This window comes from Rhodamnia argentea, chromosome 7, assembly GCF_020921035.1.
Source record: "Rhodamnia argentea isolate NSW1041297 chromosome 7, ASM2092103v1, whole genome shotgun sequence".
Classification (NCBI taxonomy): Eukaryota; Viridiplantae; Streptophyta; class Magnoliopsida; order Myrtales; family Myrtaceae; genus Rhodamnia; species Rhodamnia argentea.
The window spans coordinates 29,795,449-29,814,195 of record NC_063156.1 but is presented as its reverse complement, the minus strand read 5'-3'; the positions used below and the strand labels follow the sequence as shown (position 1 = coordinate 29,814,195).

General features: G+C 41.3%; 3 protein-coding genes across 4 annotated transcripts; 1 reads left to right on the top strand and 2 right to left on the bottom strand.

Annotated features, from left to right (window-relative positions):
• Window positions 1-3,697: 3,697 nt before the first annotated feature.
• LOC115749605 (ubiquitin-conjugating enzyme E2 27) lies at window positions 3,698-6,451 on the bottom strand. 2 transcript variants are annotated; one of them, XM_048282480.1, is made up of 5 exons: window positions 6,133-6,451; window positions 5,406-5,454; window positions 4,615-4,762; window positions 4,418-4,507; window positions 3,698-4,113 (listed from the first exon to the last, which is right to left on the bottom strand). In XM_048282480.1, exons 1-5 carry the CDS (start codon window positions 6,308-6,310, stop codon window positions 4,006-4,008), a joined length of 573 nt encoding a protein of 190 aa, XP_048138437.1. In that variant the 5' UTR covers window positions 6,311-6,451; the 3' UTR covers window positions 3,698-4,005. The 2 variants fall into 2 exon arrangements, with proteins under 2 accessions (XP_048138437.1, XP_030542356.1); XM_030686496.2 differs by having other exon boundaries at window positions 4,603-4,762; window positions 6,133-6,449.
• A 911-nt stretch (window positions 6,452-7,362) lies between these two features.
• On the bottom strand, window positions 7,363-11,473 carry LOC115749598 (probable protein S-acyltransferase 6). Its single transcript, XM_030686487.2, has 5 exons — window positions 10,923-11,473; window positions 9,816-9,998; window positions 9,427-9,723; window positions 8,421-8,654; window positions 7,363-8,055 (listed from the first exon to the last, which is right to left on the bottom strand). Exons 1-5 carry the CDS (start codon window positions 11,022-11,024, stop codon window positions 7,504-7,506), a joined length of 1,368 nt encoding a protein of 455 aa, XP_030542347.1. The 5' UTR covers window positions 11,025-11,473; the 3' UTR covers window positions 7,363-7,503.
• A 5,190-nt stretch (window positions 11,474-16,663) lies between these two features.
• Window positions 16,664-18,176, top strand: LOC115749485 (bidirectional sugar transporter SWEET12-like). The gene is made up of 6 exons (XM_030686312.1): window positions 16,664-16,715; window positions 16,903-16,939; window positions 17,051-17,267; window positions 17,413-17,571; window positions 17,707-17,826; window positions 17,907-18,176. Exons 1-6 carry the CDS (start codon window positions 16,664-16,666, stop codon window positions 18,174-18,176), a joined length of 855 nt encoding a protein of 284 aa, XP_030542172.1.
• Window positions 18,177-18,747: the final 571 nt, after the last annotated feature.

Below are 18,747 nucleotides of genomic sequence, written 5' to 3'. Positions count from 1 at the left end.
GTGAGATGCCCTGATAATCGACGTGTTGCGGTCTGTTAAAAAATAGAAAAAATTAAAAAAAATTTATTTATATTCTAAACATGTTTCAGAAATAGGTGTGGAACGGAAACGGACAAATAGAATACAAAGAGTGGCACCCTTTTTCTTTGTATGCTGGTCGAATATGCTGGAGTAGATAAAATGGTGGTGAATAAGGGGAGTGGTCGGGTTAGCCTGTTAATTAGGGCCCAGGGAACCTTCCCCAAAAGTCAAAACAACAAATGGTGAAAAGTCTGATCGGTGTCTGGGGTCCGAATTCAACAGCGTCACCTTCTCATCTTGACTCCCTCTCCACCCTGCCAGTGCCAACCAATTGAAACTCCTCCTCTTCTTCTTCTTCTTTTTGTTGTTTTTATCGCAATTCTTAGCGATGCTCATCGAATGAATATTTAATTCATTTAATTCCGATGGAGACCACGTCCCGAACGAACGATGAACGTTGAGCAGAAGTCCAAATTCCCATCAAAGAAGAAAAAAAAAAGGGGGTCGGTGTTCTCTCTGCGTCACATTTAATTCGAGCAAAGATGCCAAAGTGATTGGTTGGTTCCCTTGTCGATCCTCTTGGGCCCCATCACCCATTTACATGTTTTTAACGTGGATGAGGGACTACGGCCCTGCTCCGGTGATGATCCATCGCGGTCGAGAATGGACTGCTCATTTAAGGCGGATCCCACCCTTTTCCAATCACATGTACAGTGGCGTTCACCTACCCGTGGTGACTTAAGGAGCTTTTTTTAATTGGGTTTATTACATTCTGTCTTTCCCATGGAATTGCGTACTGCCCCGACAATTTTGTCAACGATTCCACCCGGAGAAAATCGTGGGAGGGAACAATTTCCCCCCCATGGCATTTTCAACCCACCGGTCAAGACGGGGTTTGACCACGAGCGATGACTCAGCCGAAGATGCAGATGGAATGAAACGTCGTGGAGAAATAAAGGGTGTTGAGGGAAAAAAAGAAAGATAGAAGTAAGAGAAGAGAAGAGAAGGGTCGAGTGGGTAAAAAAAAAGCTAACAAGTAGGCACTAGTTGAAGTTGTTGGTGGGGAAATGTAGAATTCAATGCGTGGTGGGGAGACGTGATCGGTAGGAATGCCAAAGCGATTCCCAAATAATGAAAGGATGGATTGAAAAAGAAGAAGAAGAAGAAGAAGAATAAAAAGCTTCTTCTTCAGGCTACAAAAAAGAAAAAGCATGACCCAGTTCCCATTTGGACTTTGCATTGCATTACAGATTCGTATTCCTTGAGCCTCCTCCCCCAAAGTAACCCTTCACTTTTTCGTTTTCACTTACCCTACTGAGGAATATTTCCCTGTTCCGTATAATATGTTTATCCCATAAGCCACCCGCAAGAGGGAGCATATAAAACAGGTAGGGGCGAGCCTACGGACCGGTTCAACCCGAGAACCGGCCCAAACCGGCATTACATGGCCAACTCGAGGCCGATTCAAATGGGGACCTGTTCGATTTCCGGTTTCAAAAATTGGAAATCGGCATTGACCGTTTCATTCTTAAAATAAAACCCGAAACTCAACCGGTTCACCCCCAACCTTAAATAAGTTGTTTTGCTGTTTTTCTTCGTATGTTCAGCCTTGTGTGCGTGCGTATTGAAAATATTATCCTCAAGCAGAAAAAAAACTCTATTCATCGTTGGCACAATGCATTCGTATATACAATAACATGAAACTAAAATAAAATCACGACCGGTTCCGACGTCAATAAGGTCAGTGTAACCATCCCGACGATATAGGTTCCAAGTTCCAAATCTAAAAATCTAGGCTCTTGAAACTGATCACTCTAATTATAAACGTAATTTTGGCGGAAGTTGCGTAAACGGGGTCATTGTACCGAGTATGAAACTTGAGAAAAAAACAACATGAGTCAATGGCAGAGGTCACATTCCATCCCATGCATAGCTGTTGGCTGTCAGTTTCAGTGTCTCATTGCATACCCGACCCCGGGCTTTTTACAAACAAAAATATACATCTTGACTCGGTCCACCCATCCATTGAAGATAGTCTGACTGGCCTGCCTAATTTTTCAAATAGCGTGTTGAGACCCTCGCGCGTCTTCCGAGGAATTCTACCTCACGATCTCCTGCTGCCCACATTATGCAGCCTCGAATTTCTTGCTTTAACTCCGCCAATACGCGTGGATGTTGGCAACACAAGTTCACATGTCTGAATTCTCTCTCCATTAACGTTCGTAGCACCAAGATGGGTAGGCTCCACGCATGCCCTGGGGGGCAACGCCTGCCATTGCCCGTCTTCCACGCCACTACACAGATTCCCCAGCATACAGACCAAAACAAGAAGCACCATTGAAGGAGGTGGAAGAAAGATAAAAGTCACGAATCAACGTGGCAACTCGTCTGTGGCTGTGCTAGATACTTGGATAGGACCCCCATGTGCTCCCAATTACTTAAAGCTCTGGAGACCTCCAAACTTCCCCTTCCACGCTTCCACATTCACACTTGAATCACAGCTCAGCTCATCTTCACACTCCGCCTTCTCATTGGAAGGAGCTGGTAGCTAAAGATCCTCACATCTATCACCAGGGATATAAGCATATGGCTATATGCTGCGAAGAGGAGGCAGACTCCAATGGCATGCTGATAGGTTTGGTGCTAGCTCTGGTCATCGCAATGCTCCTCTTTGTCATCTGTCAACCTTACCCTCACAGGAGAATCACCGTTTATCGCTGCGACTGATTAAAATGTAGAATTTCTTCTTCTCTTTACTGAAATCAAGACCCTCCTACTACTCATAGATGGATCCCCAAACTCTGTATCATGCATGAAAGTACCTCTCTCTACATTGAACAATGAATGCTTAGGGTGTTTGATAAAAAAATTTGTTGTGCAATTACCCACAAGGGTTGATCAAAATACAAATGTTCCATTGCAATTTGATTCCAGGAATAACTCATGTCTGAATAGTAACAAATAAAAAGATCTTACATTCAGTTCAATGCAGCCCTTTTGATTTGCTTATTTAGTCTCCTTATAGTAGGAGCATTGCAGGTCACAGAGAGAGAGAGAGAGAGAGAGAGAGAGAGATGGGTCGTGTGTTTACTGCATTTAGTGCAGTCCCAATTTGATCTCTCGTTAAAGGTGAGGTTTCACTTGACTGCCAAGTTGACAACATTATAAGCTGCTGATCAACAAAACATAAAGAAAGGCGCGCAGCTCTTTTGATCTCACTAACTCGCCCAATTCATGTCAAAAGCAACCAAACTCATTCTTTCATAATCTCACATAGTATGAAAATGAGCTTGGAGAAAATTATCAGCAGGCTGACAAAAGAGATTACCATAAATTTCCAGTGCGGCAGAGAAGGTTCTATCTCTGTTACATGCCAAGGTATTGATTTCATTTTTGTACGAAAAAAATGGAAGATGGCACCAAATTTTCCAGCTACAACATGTGACATTCAGCGCAGACTTTATTCTGCAAAATGCAGTGATCCAATCCCACCCCATATATCCCATTCTCATGTAACCAATTAGCACGATCATTGCAAAACAAAGTCAGAAGTCCACCAATATCCTGGCGCAATACTGGATGCAATTGGTGCACAAGTTAGAAATTTAAAATGACTTGTGAATAGTGAAGCAACTTCACATGCACATTCTTTGCCAAAGCAAGCCATACTAACCAATTGCAGAAGTATCTCCCATTTCAATAGAAACCCTTTTCACATTAGCAGGAGTTCATAATCACAACTCCTCATCAAAATTCTTAACTATAGTCACTTCCATCATGGCAGGTTGTCAGTCAATCATGTCATAAAACTAATTAATCCAGCATAGATACTTGTCTATGGGGAGGACCGCGATTGTCCACAGCATCCAAAACCATGCATTAACCGAGCAGGTGAACTATATGTAATTAAATCTGTGGAAGTTATACTATTGGATCTCAATCATGGACACTGCAAGGAACTTTACACTTAGTAGTTGTCGAACCCTAGGCAGAGCAAAGCTTTTCAAGAGCCAAGTTCTCATCACCACCAACAGCGTCAAGTGTAGTCCTCACAAGAGATTCAAGGAAGCCCATTTCCACCAGTCGTTGTACCTAAATCAGAAAACTGAATTATTCCAGTTGCTATCATTTAAGCATATTTTCACTAAGGATGCCGTGGTGATAACCGATACACGATGCAAATCTGGTTTCACAAATAAATATTTCATGCTTTAGGAAATTTCAAACTTACGTTGGTCGGGAATCTTATAAAAATGCATTCTAATGTTTTCCCCTTCATAGAAGTATACATGAAAGCACAAAACGGTCACTACACATACACAGATGCACACATAAATACGCGTTTACGTTTTCACACACACACACACACACACACACACATTCAGAGCAACATTACCTTCTCTTCAACCCCAAGGGCAGATGTCTTGGCAAAGGTTTCGGTCCAATATCGTGCCGTGCCAACGAATGTCTGGTAGTCTTTAAGATACTGTAATATCCTTATACAGACACTTTATTATATTACAACCAACTCCATCAGCAAAAATATGTAAACAAAGGGGCAAGGCCAGCAGCGAAGGGAACCTGTTGTGCTACCACTGCATCTTGAGGATCATCAGGTTCAGGGGCAGACAGTAATGCTTGTATAGAAAGAAGTGCAGTCTTCAAAGTGAGTGCTGGGCTCCATTGGTCCTTCAAGATGTCCAAACAAATTGCTCCACTTTGGCTGCTGATATTAGGGTGCCTACACGATTTATTTACACACACATCCTTATAACTGTCAGTCACAATTTTGAATTAGCAGCTTACTACAGCTAGATTTCATATTTTAGCTTCCTAATCCACTCGTAATGACATAATGAGTTGACTCAAAGTGGATCCAGAAAATGTCCTACCATTACTTAAACTTTTAGAAAGGAAAATTTAGTGCTGGCTGAGTACACAAAGAAACTCAACTCAAGCTTGAGAGTCATTTAAATGGGATACTGTTTCAATGGAATCTTAAAAGATACACACACAAGTTATGCCTCGATTTAAGAAAAGCACAGAAATAATGATGAAAACCAATAAGGATATCAACAGGGTTATTTCAGAGGGTTCAGATGGTTAAAGGTTTGGTCTGGAATCTGGATTAGACTGGAGTTACACGAAATATGAACAATGAATGAGCCATAATCAAGGCACGCAATTTACCTTGGTTCCTGGTTATCCAACTCGACTAGGGTGACGGCATTGAGTGCCCATCACATGCTCAGCAACCATCATACACATACAACTATTAGATGTAGTTTGGGGTTCGACTTCATCTTTCAAGAACAACAAATTAGCTACCACATGCATTACCTAACAACAAGAAGAAAAAAGTAACAAACAAGATTTCAACCTACCAAACTTTGGTTGCAAATTGCATTTTGGGGGGCTGGAAAGGATATGCATCTGTGCCAGGAAAAGGAAAAAATAGTGGATATCAATCAATACAAAGCAAGAACAAAATATCTCTGTTTCTGCACTTTCTAACAGCAAACTAAACTATAGCACATGAATGGGAAAGAAAGGAACACATAACAGCGCAGAACAGAGAAAACATGCGGTGCAAACATTGGAGTTTTTCTAAATCACTGTATCGAGTTCAATTTTGCCATTTTTAAGAAGGATTCCCTCCAACCCACCCACCAACTGGCGCACATACACAAATGGCGAGTACCATTCAGTTTCTGCGAGGGAGTTCAACATCCTCGGGATAATTGAAAGATCACAAAGAAACTAATGACTTACACACTCGCGCTTCACGTGTCCATAACCGCAGAAATTACACAATCGCATCGTCTTTTAACCAAAACGATGACCCCAATTGAATAATCTCCGGAAATCATACATCGGCAGTGCTTAAACCCTAATTGGAAATCTAGCTAAGGACATACAGGCACTCTCACTCCCACGCGATACCAAGCAGGTAACGGAACAGGAGGAAAACCTAAACAACAAATGCGAAATATGCTCAAACCACACTGCAGTTCAGACAATGGGAGAGACAATATAGGCCCTGACGACGCAGGGACGATAAAATACGAAAATCGGAGCAAACAAGGAGGTAATAAAAGGGCGGGAACGTACCAGGAAGAGTGATGTCGATTTGGAAAGTGCCGCCTTCATAAGGAGTGCCAATAGGACCAGGTATGGTGCCGATCAAACGAGCAAGGTTATCGGCTTTAGGGCTCACTTTGATGCCCGACGCTTCGAAGTCCTTGCTGCATTCCTGGAGCTCCTTCTGCACCCTGCCAAAGTCTATCATCTTCAACCTCAAACGGAACGACAGGAAACCCTAGACGAGCTCCGAGTCCTGGAAACGAAGAAAGGGTGGACTCTGGAGAAAGGTGAGCGTGTTAGAGAGAGAGAGAGATTTTTGAATGCTCTTGGAGCTATAGGTTTATCGAGCGTCATGCTCCTTGCAAAATGGTCCAAGATTCGGTGGCGACAATAGAAATATTATAGAAATCACTCGATTACGGTCCAAAATAATATTGCGCCACCTACGGAGTCCGCAGGGCTAGTTGGGTACTTCTTAAATGTATAGTGTACTCCTTAGACACCCCAAAAAAAATGTAAAGTATACTCAACAATCTTTTTAATAAAAGAAGGTGGCACGTCTAAGCAATCTTTCATATGTTCTTTTCGGACATTCTCGTATAAAATTTTTATGACAAGATCCAAGACGATTGCTAGCAATTATATGAAATATGACAGTAAAAGAGGAGATTGTTCGTTTGCAAGGGGGCTTCATTCGATGATTTTCTTGCCTTCTCTTTAGAATAACAGTGGAGTAAATCATTAATCATCATTCTGCATATGCACTATGGAGTTGCCTCCTAGAACTCCTCTCGAGTCATTCTGCACATGTTTGTTTGATCAAATAGAATCAGAAACCACAAGCCATTTCGCAATTCACACATGTTTGTTATCTTGTATGCTGCAGAAAGCAGACCGGACGGGAACAACTCAAATAACCTCTGAAATAAGAAAAAACCAAAATATAACAGTGTAATAGACGAAATCCATGAGTACACTACATGACGAGGGTCGACACTTGACAAGAACGCAATGCGGTGATGGTTTGGTTTGGTCCCCGAATCAGAATCCTAGTCAAGTGAGCTCCACTCACTCACAAAGTAGAGTGTGTTTTCAGGGAAGGCAATGTCTCATTAAAGATGCTAGTCTAACAAAAAGGAGGTTGCATTGGCGTATTATATTCGATTGCTGTCCTACTGTAGCTCTTTGCTGACAGCCTATCCATATTTACAGTAACATTTACAACAAGTTTCCTTGCCATATCCATCGTCTTCTTTTATCTTTTACATTAAGAAACATAGATTTTTCCGATTCACGAAGTCTCGTGAATCTGCCAAAGGTTTCCAAATCTCTGATGTCCCGTTTTATCATCTCCACTTGGCAATGCAAAACCTTCATTAGACATATTCCAGCCTGCACTCACTCCTCAGACTTCCGATGCAAATCAATCAATCCATGATCATTTTCGAAACCACCATCAGTAGTCCTTCCATTAACGATATCTCCACCTGCGCTATCCCCAGTTAGATTCATCTCCGTTTCTATATTGGCAATGGCTTCACTCGTCCCAGAACTCACAATTCCATCCACCATTTGGCTTGAAATTTGAGGCTCATTTGGTAAATTCACCATACTGATTCTTTTTGATTCAGAAATTGATCCCCCACCATGTTCTGTTCGATCATCAATGTAGGTCTCTCTGTCAACATTTACAAACTCTTTCGTGGAGCCGTTCCAGCTTGGATTGTTCCCCAGTTCTGTGTCACTGATGACTTTGCTCATGTTCTGGCCAACAAAACCGCCATTCATTCTTTGAGAAGGAAACTGAGGCTCCTTGGGTACTTTGGCCCTGAAATTGTTCCTTGATGGAGGTATTGGAGAGAAAAATACCTCCTTGAAGTTGTCTAAGACCCCTTTATTAAAGGGGTTAGTTTGTCTACCATAGCGATACCTGAAGTTCTCATAAGTAGTCTGCAAGAGCACATCAACATTGCAAAGCATCAAAGGACATGTCATGTCGTATGAGGAATTGATGTATTGGATTTTCATCGAAACAAGGCAACTCCTGCTATGACATGTAAATTACAGAAAAAGAGAGGTATAATCCACAAGATGGTGAGTATGGAAAAACTTTGAAAAGCAGCTTTCAACTCCCAAAGACTATTGACAGGAAGGTTTTATGCTTGCTTAATCTATTCTGAAACTCTTTGAACCCAAAACTTGCCTTTCCCAAGCCCGAACTCCGAAGCAGCTCAAAGGCCTTTGGCCGTCCAAAGCCACTTTTCGAATTTTTCCCAAACTCACCATGTAGCTATAACTTGAGAAAATTTGCTAACCTGATTTGTGCTGATGAGATAAAAATGGAAGACAGTCAAGCCTCCAACAAACCAAGCTGATAAGAAACTGTAAATTATCAGCACAATGGAGGCAGGACTTTTGATCAATGCTCTCCAGACTGAGACTTGCTTGCCGTCCATGATTCTAGCGATATAGACCCAGCAGAAGCCAAAGACATATATGCAGAGAAGAGTTGCAGAGAAAACGAACATGAAGAAGAATCGGTAGTTCCGCTGACACGGGGAAAAAGAGCCTAATTCAGTAACATCACAGCCACTAGCTAATAAACTTCTAGAGCAGTAGTGATAATTCTCAAAGCACATATGCGATAGTGCATAATACTCTTTCTACAAGTTGGATCCAATCAGAGAATTATCATCTGAGCAAAAGGGCATTAGGTGTGATAGTGCATAGTACTCGTATTCCTAGTTGGATCAAATTAGACAATCATCGTCTGAGCAAGAGGGCAATAGGTTAACACCCAAATGTACACCCAACTGATACTATAGATATATGGTCTAATCTAATGATGGGAAGTATAAAGATTGGTGTGGTAATCCTTGGTAAATCCAAGTCGGAATTTACCTAACTCAATCCGGTGCTTCTATTACATAATAAGGCTATATAAATGCCAATTCAATTGAGTAAATAAAGGTAACTGGCTAAAAGATTACAGCTGAAGAATCTAATATGGCTAATTTTCAAGAATGCATTTCTTCCCACTATGTTTCAAGGCAGAAAAATTTCCATGTCAATCAATTTACACTTTTACCATCCAAAATGATTTTCCGCAATGTGGTGAATCTTCATGCTACAGCAAGAAAAACAATTGACAACATGCTGTGACATTTGATCATTGACATGTTCCCTACAGCAAAGTACATGGCACGGGTGGATCACTGCTTAAAAAATAAACTTGAAATTCTCTTTTCAGTTCATCTTCTACTTAGGTCGGCTTTCTGTTACAATCAATCAAGAAAAAACCTGATATGAAAATCAACTTACCAATCCTACGCACTGGCCAACCCAAGGGCAATGATGGTCGAATCTTTCAACACAGTTGTCGCATATTGAACAGTGAGAACATCGAGGAGGCCTGAATAGCATGCAAGTATCACAGTATTTGATCTTCACTGGTATTCCATTGATCATCACCTCTTTTGTTCGTGACGGGCGTCTCTCTGAAAGTTGGCCTTCCTTGTTTTCAGAATTCTCAATAAAATTTGCTGTCTCAGGTGGGTGAGTACTACGAGGTACTATACCAGGATCTCTTCCTGACGTCAACAGAAGGAATATTACAACCTGATGGGACAGATACAGAGAAATGTCAGAGGATAGTGAAACCTGAATCAACACAAAAAGGTAATTTTAAAGTAGATAGGAATCAAACTTACAGATAAGGTCAAAACAAGAACCACGACCATTATTGAGATACCCAAGTGATGCTGATAATCGTTAATAAATTTTCTGGCAACAAAGATACAGAAAACAGCAACAGGAACGATGATAAGCAGTAGGGTTAAGAGAAGAGATCCAGCATCAGGTCCAAATATTAGCCTCCCTCGAAGACCAAATATCTGCAAATTGGAATAACCAAACATAAATACGCCGAGTTAGTAGGGAAGCCAGCTGTGGGTCAAAGGACACGAAACCCTTGAGAGTGCTAGCACTTCCCAATTATCCTACCCCGACAGCAAGAATAATGATTTGAATAAGAATTCTGGATGAACACCACCAGGACAGGACACGCTGTATGAAGACTTCCTTGCTATGAGGACAATGAGCATGCCTACGTGAGTCTCAGCGACAGAACAGCTTGTGCCTGGCTTAAGCCATATTAGCTGTCCACCTGGAGAGATTCTTCAACTATTTTACATTTCCTAGAGTCATGTCTATTTGCAGTGATATTGGGGAATTCTCCTTGTTGTTCCCATTATGCCAATGCAAATTGAATCGATGTGATCAACTATGTAGTTGAACCTTTTGAAGTTTTGTATTTCTTCGGTGTTAACCGATATGATGGTGCTTTGTTGCAAACATGCTAGTATGTGACCAAGCCTCAAAGCACAGTTCAACAAGCATCTAATCGGGAAAAGTCTGATTATTTCTGTACATGGGTACATACTAGCATGTAACACATGCAGAGGAATCTATCAAGCAGCGAAAAGTTGCTTTGCCGAGGGCATAGCAACTTGCATCTCTAACCAACATGTTATCTGGAAAGAAGAAGGACGACGCGTGATGTTGTTGTTCAGATGAAAACACCCAAAGCTATTGTCGATCAGATTCAGCGGATCAAAACATCTCGGGTCAATCTGATGTTCTTGTCCGGCAACCATGGCTAAAACAGTACAACATGCACAATCAAATCAACAATCCACTGCGAAATTCCAATCCATGCACGAGAGTGTGAGTTGAAATCCAGAAGCAATCGAATTAGGACGAGTAAAGTTGACTCCAGGAGAAATTGAAGAGCGACGGAAAGAAGTGAGGCAACTCACATTACTTCCTTTCCAAGCCTTGTATGCTCGGACAAAGCTCGCACCGTCCCGGGCGTGGGCGGAGTCCGCAGAGGGAGGAGGATAAACCGCATCCACCATCATCCAGCGCTCTCCCTCTCTCTGTGTATCTGGGCAATGCAATCTGCAAGAGTCAACGGGGTGAAATGGCGATGCAAGGAGAATCAGGGAGGGAATTGGAGGAGAAGGGAAGAGAAGGTCAAGAGAAGGCGGCTCTTTCTTTTTTCCAAATAATAATTAAATCCGAAATGACTCGGCGTGGGGGAGGAATTTGACTATTCCAAATTGAGAGGAACGGAGTTGGGGACGTCAGGATCCGCCAACAACCGCCGCCGCCGCTGGCGGCAAACGACGCCTTCACGGCGGTAAGCGACCCTCGCTCCCATTGAAAATCCTAACTATTAACAAATTCAATCTGTCGTCTGCTGTTTTGCCCAAGAACTTGGAGTTGGACGGACAAAGTCCACGTCACGCTACGCTCCGATGCTGACCCTATCCCTCACTCTCCGAATATTCAACTTCTCTCTTCTTACGCATTCCAAATTCACCACCAGAAGCACCAACGACATAATCAGTACAATCATATGATTGCTGTTTGACCTAAAAAAAAAAAACATATGATTGCTGGCGCGATTACGGATTCCTTCTCCTTTTTTTTTTTCTTTTTCTTTTTTTTTCCTCAATTTTCTTTTCGCTTTTTTTTTTCCTGTTTTAAAATTATAGAAGAATTATAAAAAAAAAATCTCATAAGCCTATTACAATTGTATCAATTCAGTCATAATTTTTTTTTCAATTCAATCCTAAATTTTTTGAATTTGTATCAATTCGATTCATTTGGCCGACCAACAAGGCCAATTTTCACAATATTTTAATATTTTTTTATTATTTATATATTTATATATTTTCTTCCTTTCTTTTTTTCCATTCCTTCTTCTTCCTGCCAGCTACCAAGTCAGCGTCACGTCGGCGCAAGCCACCTAGATGGATTGAATTGACATAAATGCTTAATGTTTAGAACCGAATTGTCAAAGAAAAGTTTATAACTGAATTGACACATTATAATAGATAGGATTTTTTTGGTAATTTTCCCGAAAATAAACATAACAAGACTTATGACATCTAATACATACATCCATACATATATACATACATACACACATATCTATATAAAGAACATAAAAGAAAAGGAAAAAACCACAAAGATATTAAAAAAAAAATTGAAGTATTATTAAAAGTGTCCACTTCGGCTTTCGGCACCGACATCCAAGTCATTGATTATCAACCATAATTGATTGAATTGACTCAATTAGTATCAATATAAAATGATTTGGGAATAAATTTGTCCAATTTAGATATAGGACTGAACTAGCATCAATACAATATGTTTATGACCTTTTTTGGTATTTTTTCCCCTGTTATTTCGTGAGATAAGTTATGGGGCGTATCCATAAAATTAGCTACAACTGGTCTATGCTATATATGAAGAATTATTAGGTGTGCATGTCTTACCTATTAGAAATCAATGTGGATAGATCCGGTGGAATTTTTGAAATAATCCAAAATCCTTGTAGTATATATACGGAAAAATTATCGAAAAAGTCCTAAATCTATTGCAATTGTGCCAATTCAGTCATAATTTTTTTTTTTGTTGTCAATTCAATCCTAAACCTTTTACAATTATGCCATTTAAGTCCATTTGACGAATTTTGGTCGACCGGAGCTAACGTGGACGCCAATCGGGCGGTGACCTAATATTTTAATATTTTTTTGAATTTTTATAATTTTTATTTTATTTTTTATTTTTTCTTTCTTTTTCATTTTCCTTTTTTTTCTCTTCTCCTACCCCTCCCTACATCCAGCCAATCGTCGGTCGGCGACCGGCCGTAGACGCAACCGGAGAGGCCGAGCCTCGCCCGGCCTCGGCGAAGGTTGACCTCGCGGTCGTCGGGCGAGGCAACGACGGCAAGATAGAGTCTCGCTCGGCCATGGCGGGGTTCGAGGCTCGCGAATGGATTGATGTCTAGCGAGGTCTTGTAGGAAACTCTTTGGAAGAAAAAGTCACTGACTTTCAAGGATCAATAGCAATTGATTGAGGAGAGCATGACCTGCAAATACAAACAAATATTCTTTGGGTATTCGGTGGAGCGTGGAGACGAAGGATATCTTCGAAGGGGATGAGAGGCCGCGTCCTCATGCTCGTGCTTAGGACATCGGGATTGATCTAGATGGCTCGGCTCGTTGCAGTCGTTGAATGAGGTCAAGCCTCGCCGGCCCATATCCGGGCTTGCGAGGTCAAGCCTCGCCCGGCCGTGGCGGGGCTCGACCTCATCGTCGCTGCCTCGCCCGGCGACAGCTACGTGGACCCCCACCGAGGCTAGGCGAGGCTCGGCTTATCCGGTTGCATCTTTGGCCGATCGCCGACCAAGGAGTGGCTGGAGGTAGGGAGGGGTGGGGGAAGAGAAAAAAAAAAGAAGGAAAAAAAAAGAAATAAAAAAGAAAAGAAAAATGATAAAAACTAAAATCAAAATTAAAATATTAGGTTGTCGGCTGGCCGGCGTTCACGTTAGTGCCACTCGGTCAAAATTCGCTAGATGGGCTTAAATGACATAATTACAAAAGGTTTAAAACTGAATTAAAAAAAAAAATTATGACTAAATTGACACAATTACAATAGGTTTAAGACTTTTTTGGTAATTTTCCGGTATATATAAAGCGTTTCACCTAATAACTTCTACTATGTGAAGAATTAGTTTTGCATCTTTCTATTTAAAAAATTAAGTATCTTAACAAGAGAGTCCTTTGATAGTTTTCTTGACATGTATATATGATGCAAAAGAAATACTTAAACGATTTTAATAGAGAATTGCAGAGAATGCTCCAGATGATTGAAAATTCAATGACGACCGCATGATGTGCAACGTCATTTTCATATTCATAAACTCGCAATGTCGAAAAACATGACATGTGTCGAACATGGTTAGAATGAGAATGATGATTAAGATAAGGCATAAATCTAACTTAAGAACGTGGCGAACTTTTGCAACAACCTAATCCAGAAGAGGTGAGATATAAATGTTTTATTGGAAATATGATCAACATTGGGGACAAAATGTACTAATGAGGATAAGTACAGTATAAGTACCATAACTTTTGTATGGCGTTCACTTGAGTACCATAACTTTCAAAACGTTCACTTAAGTACAATAACTTTCAAAAATCATTTACTTAAGTATCATCGTTGACGTGGACGCGTGAAAAAATTGACGTGAATGCTGGAAAAGGCGATGTGGCACCGGCGAACCGATTTTTTTGAATATTTAATGTACACATGGAAATTTTCATTAATTCATTTTTTTTTTTTGCATATTTTATTTTTCTGGTTTGTTTAATTATTGGAAAATAAATAATAATAAAAAGGCCAAACCCTTGATTTCTCTGTGGTGGCGGATGAGGGTCTCGTCGGCCACCACCGACCGGCCCAGGGGCTAGGGTCGGCTCGCCCTAGGTCGGTGAGGCCGCGATGGCCTTGGCTGATGGCTGCCGCGGCCTCGGCAGCCGCTCTCTGTTCTTGCGGCTTCTGTCCACTAGAGAAACATAAAACAAAACCTTTGCTTTTTATTTCTCTGTTCGTGAGGCAACCTAGAAAGAACCCCCCCCCTTTTTTTATCCTTTTTCCTCTTTTAACCCTCTTGACCCCACATGGATAATATGTATCAGAGGAAACTTGCCTTTCTTTTGTCCGGTGCAGAGAGCCCCTCCAACGTGGGCTTGTATTATTACTCCTCTTAATATTTCCGAAGACACCATCATGATTAATAAATCTTGGTCAAATCTTGGATAAATATCTTAGATAACCATGAGGATTCTATCTACTTAAGAACCCAATCAATAATTCCAATCCACATCCAATTCGGGTTAAATTTCCATAAATGATTCAAACTCGAGACATTATCTAACAAAAGGAGACCACAGCTTTTAAAGATGCTTGGCGAGCGCCTCAACCACAACATCTCAAAATTTTTGTAGCATATTTTAGAAAGCCGTCTCACCCAACTTTAAGGTGCTGCAACTTTAAGATGTAAATTACCAAGTACATGAATTGCAACACTTCACGGTACAGTTGTGTAGCACAACAGAGCTACAACTCAGTCACAACTATACCAATCGAGATATGAATAATCCCCATGATGCTGAACCATCACATAAGAGAGTCGGATTTTGACCGACTTGGTCAGGCAACAGACCACCATGAAGAAGACAGTTTTAATGGATTATCCTCACTGATTTGCAATCTATTTCAAAAAGACAGTTTTAATGGATTATCCTCACTGATTTAGAATCTATTTCAAACCTAAAAACTGAAACTTTTGACGGGGATGTATAAAGCGTGACCAAAAATTTACTGGTAAACCGTATCAAAGTTTTTCGGTCGGAAAAGTGAGCAGGTTCGATCACACTTCTTCCTTCCCTCGGTTGGTTCAAAAAGTCGAAACCTATCCGGAATTGACGAGTCCTCAGGACAATAACACATTAGAGGAGGAGTGCACATGAATGCACTAGAAATCACCTGAGCTACAGAAAATATCTAGCCTGAAGGGAAGTGCTGCGTGCTTATGCTAATGAAATCTTAAGCACCATAAATATCACAAGAGATCCGCTGAGCTAATCATAGCATTCAGATCACTAGAGTTTAGAGCACTTGGTAAAAAGCAAATCTTATCACTTCAGGTGGTCAAATATATTCCAAGACCAACCTACCACTTCAGGATCTCCGGGCTTTTAATAACCTTACTGTATAAAGAGGAGCGAATTAGGGGAAGCTAGCAGCAGTATTCTATTCAGTTTTATAACAAGGCGAACTCCAAACACAAAACCGTAAGGTGTCAGGACATCAAATGATGGATCCGTGTAAGACCCTTTTGATAATATGTTCTTCTATAAGAGGTAGATGCGTATAAGTGTCACGAGAGAAGCGGTGCCACTTGTACCAGTACAGGAAAAAGATGTTGCAAATAAATATCCTGCGTACGCGTGCCGGTCCAAAAAGCTATTGCGGAAGATAGAGCGCAATACCATTGAGTCCTTTTACATTAGATTAATCAAAGCCGAAAAAGATTTCCATTCATAGCTGAAGGGACGTACAAATGTTGGTCGGGAGCCACCTGTCGTCCATTCATGTAGGAGGCATAGAACATTTGTGCCGTGATAGGTCGCTAAGCGGATGGGATACACATTACCCTCTCGGCGTTTGGGCATGCCAAAACTAATATGGAGGGAGTCTAAAATGGCAAACGTCTAGAAACCTACGGAAAAGAATTGGACAACCTCTTTTTTGGAAGCTCAAATATATGAGTGGGATGGTCCCGTCAAAGGTGAAGAGAGTTTGTAATACGTAAGTCTGGCAGAAAACATTGATAAATATAGAAATGATCTGATTAGGTGTTGATCTTCCGGGTGCACAGTCTGTCTGTGCCACGCCACTCAACCAATTATTGGGTGATCAATCATACTCTTCGTCATGGCCTAGAAAGAGAGGTCTTTCTCCCCTCTATATATATTGCATGGCCTGTGGGACTGGAGTTCACAGCATGGCTCATCACCGAGGGTTGTGGTAGAGACATAACTAGGGCATCTCATGTTCAGCTTTGAAACCTCTTCATTTTCCAGATATTCCTTCGGTTGAGCTTCCACCCTTGATTTTCTGAGAAGTAGAGAGCAGGACGATGGCCATTTTCTCGACCGATAATCGCTGGGTTTTCGCTTTGGGCCTCCTAGGTATAGACTTCAGCCGGACATGATCTAACTTGTGTAGTAATCTCACTCAGTATCTTCATCAAACTAGAGTTAACATGCACATTATAAGTCGTGCCGTCACCAACCCCTCTCTCATCAAGATTTTGTTTCCCTCGTAAGGGCATGGACTGATTCATTTGTCATCTTTTCTTATAATTCTTTGTCCCAGGTAATCTCATATCTTTCGTGGTCTTCTTGGCCCCAGTGTATGTTCATCTCCTTGATCAACTTTTTGTTTGACTTAACTGGTGGGTCTGGAAGTATGAACGACTAATTAATAGGGGTTCTTGCAATTCCTTTTCTGTTTGTGTTGGCAGACCGACATTTTATAGGGTGTGCAAGAGGAAGTCAACCGAAGGGTTCCAGTCAGTTCCGTACGTGGTTTCTTTGTTCAGCGCCATGCTCTGGATATACTACGCATCCCTCAAGTCCGAGTCCAATAATTTCCTTCTCATCACCGTCAACTTAGTGGGATGTGTCATCGAGACCATCTACGTCGCTCTCTACCTTGCTTATGCTCCTAAAAAGGCCAGGGTACGTCCCATATAAATGTCTACAATAGAGTCCCACTTCATACACAGTTGAAGTGTACTTATTCCGGGATTCTATTCGTTAGCAGTATACGTTGTTGAAGAAGTTCTTTTAATTGATAAGTCCGTCCGTGCATGCATGCATGCAGATTTTTACACTGAAGTTGATGGTGATGAGCTTTGGAGGGTTCTTTTCCATTCTTCTCTTGTCCCACTTCTTAACAAAAGGGTCCACCAGGGTCCAGCTTCTTGGGTGGCTTTGTGTTGGATTCTCCATCATCGTTTTCGCATCTCCTTTAAGTGTTATGGTAAGCTGTCACTCGAGTAACTCTTGATTTCTTACTTTTCACCTTTCCCTAATTATACTTTTCTTCATGCACAATGGCACTGAGTAATGGGAGACAAGTTTTGCATGACGTTTATTATCCACGTGTATTGTGCAGAGAATTGTGATAAGCACCAAAAGCGTAGAGTTCATGCCTTTCACTCTCTCATTTTTCCTCACGCTTAGTGCTGTGACTTGGCTCCTCTACGGTCTATTCCTCAAGGACATCCACGTTGCGGTACGTCTCAGACTTTCAGCAAATGCTAGAAATTATCCTATGATGTACACCCATTAACGTAAGTGCGATCATTTATGTAGGTTCCAAACGTGTTGGGGTTTATCCTTGGAGTGCTTCAGATGGGACTGTATCTGACATATAGGAGGAGGAATGTGAAGGTTATGGAGGAACCCGATTATTTCGGTGGTGCAAAGCCGATTGCCGATGCTCAAAGTTGCAATATCGCCTCTAACGACAGCATCATCGATGTTCATGATGTCCAAGAGAGGAAAGATGATGCACACAAGGATGAGAAAAGCTCTGAAGCGTCCGATAATGGACCAGTGGTGAATAGTTCGTGGGAAGTTTGACACTGGTTAAGTCGCTGCATGTGCCTCCGCTGATGTTTTCCGAGTGGCTAGTTTAAGCTAATTTAGTTCTTTCTTCTTTGTTGTTACTGCACGCGTCATAACTTGTATATGCGAGTGGTGATTAAGCGCGCGCGCGCATAAGTGCTCCGGAATTGTAATGTTCTGTCTAGCAATTAAAATCTTTCCGGTTCCATTCCCCTCGTAAATGAACTCATTCTACTGTGTCTTTGATCCGGGTTTTGGAAAACATCATCTACGTAAGTTCGTCTCAATTTGGACCTATGAAGATCATAATTTGCGAGCCGAATCGAAATCGTCCGTGAAGGATGCTTGTCATAATAGATAGTTTGAACCACCGATGCTCCCTCCGAGCTAGGTGCTGAGTAGCATCGACATTGATACGCGACACGACACGATATGTCAATTTCAAAAAATAGAAGTTTTAGATACGTTAGGACACGTTGTATATTTTATAAAAATAAAAAATTTACACACAAAAAAGCTCTTATAATAAAAAATTAAACTTCTAGTTATGGTGCTCTTGTAATCCCAGCCAACCTAGAATAACAAA

Excerpts from the sequence above, each read along its gene's own strand:
- LOC115749605 (XM_030686496.2), bottom strand. The coding sequence starts at position 6,310 with ATGATAGACTTTGGCAGGGTGCAGAAGGAGCTCCAGGAATGCAGCAAG. Across the intron at positions 5,455-6,132 it reads AATCGACATCACTCTTCCTG|ATGCATATCCTTTCCAGCCC; the intron begins GTACGTTCCCGC and ends TTCCTGGCACAG. Across the intron at positions 4,114-4,417 it reads CCCTTGGGGTTGAAGAGAAG|GTACAACGACTGGTGGAAAT; the intron begins GTAATGTTGCTC and ends TTTCTGATTTAG.
- LOC115749598 (XM_030686487.2), bottom strand. The coding sequence starts at position 11,024 with ATGATGGTGGATGCGGTTTATCCTCCTCCCTCTGCGGACTCCGCCCAC. Across the intron at positions 8,655-9,426 it reads TTGGCCAGTGCGTAGGATTG|CGGAACTACCGATTCTTCTT; the intron begins GTAAGTTGATTT and ends TCCCCGTGTCAG. Across the intron at positions 8,056-8,420 it reads ATCTCATCAGCACAAATCAG|ACTACTTATGAGAACTTCAG; the intron begins GTTAGCAAATTT and ends GTGCTCTTGCAG.
- LOC115749485 (XM_030686312.1), top strand. The coding sequence starts at position 16,664 with ATGGCCATTTTCTCGACCGATAATCGCTGGGTTTTCGCTTTGGGCCTC. Across the intron at positions 16,716-16,902 it reads TTTCGCTTTGGGCCTCCTAG|GTAATCTCATATCTTTCGTG; the intron begins GTATAGACTTCA and ends TCTTTGTCCCAG. Across the intron at positions 16,940-17,050 it reads GTGGTCTTCTTGGCCCCAGT|ACCGACATTTTATAGGGTGT; the intron begins GTATGTTCATCT and ends TTGTGTTGGCAG.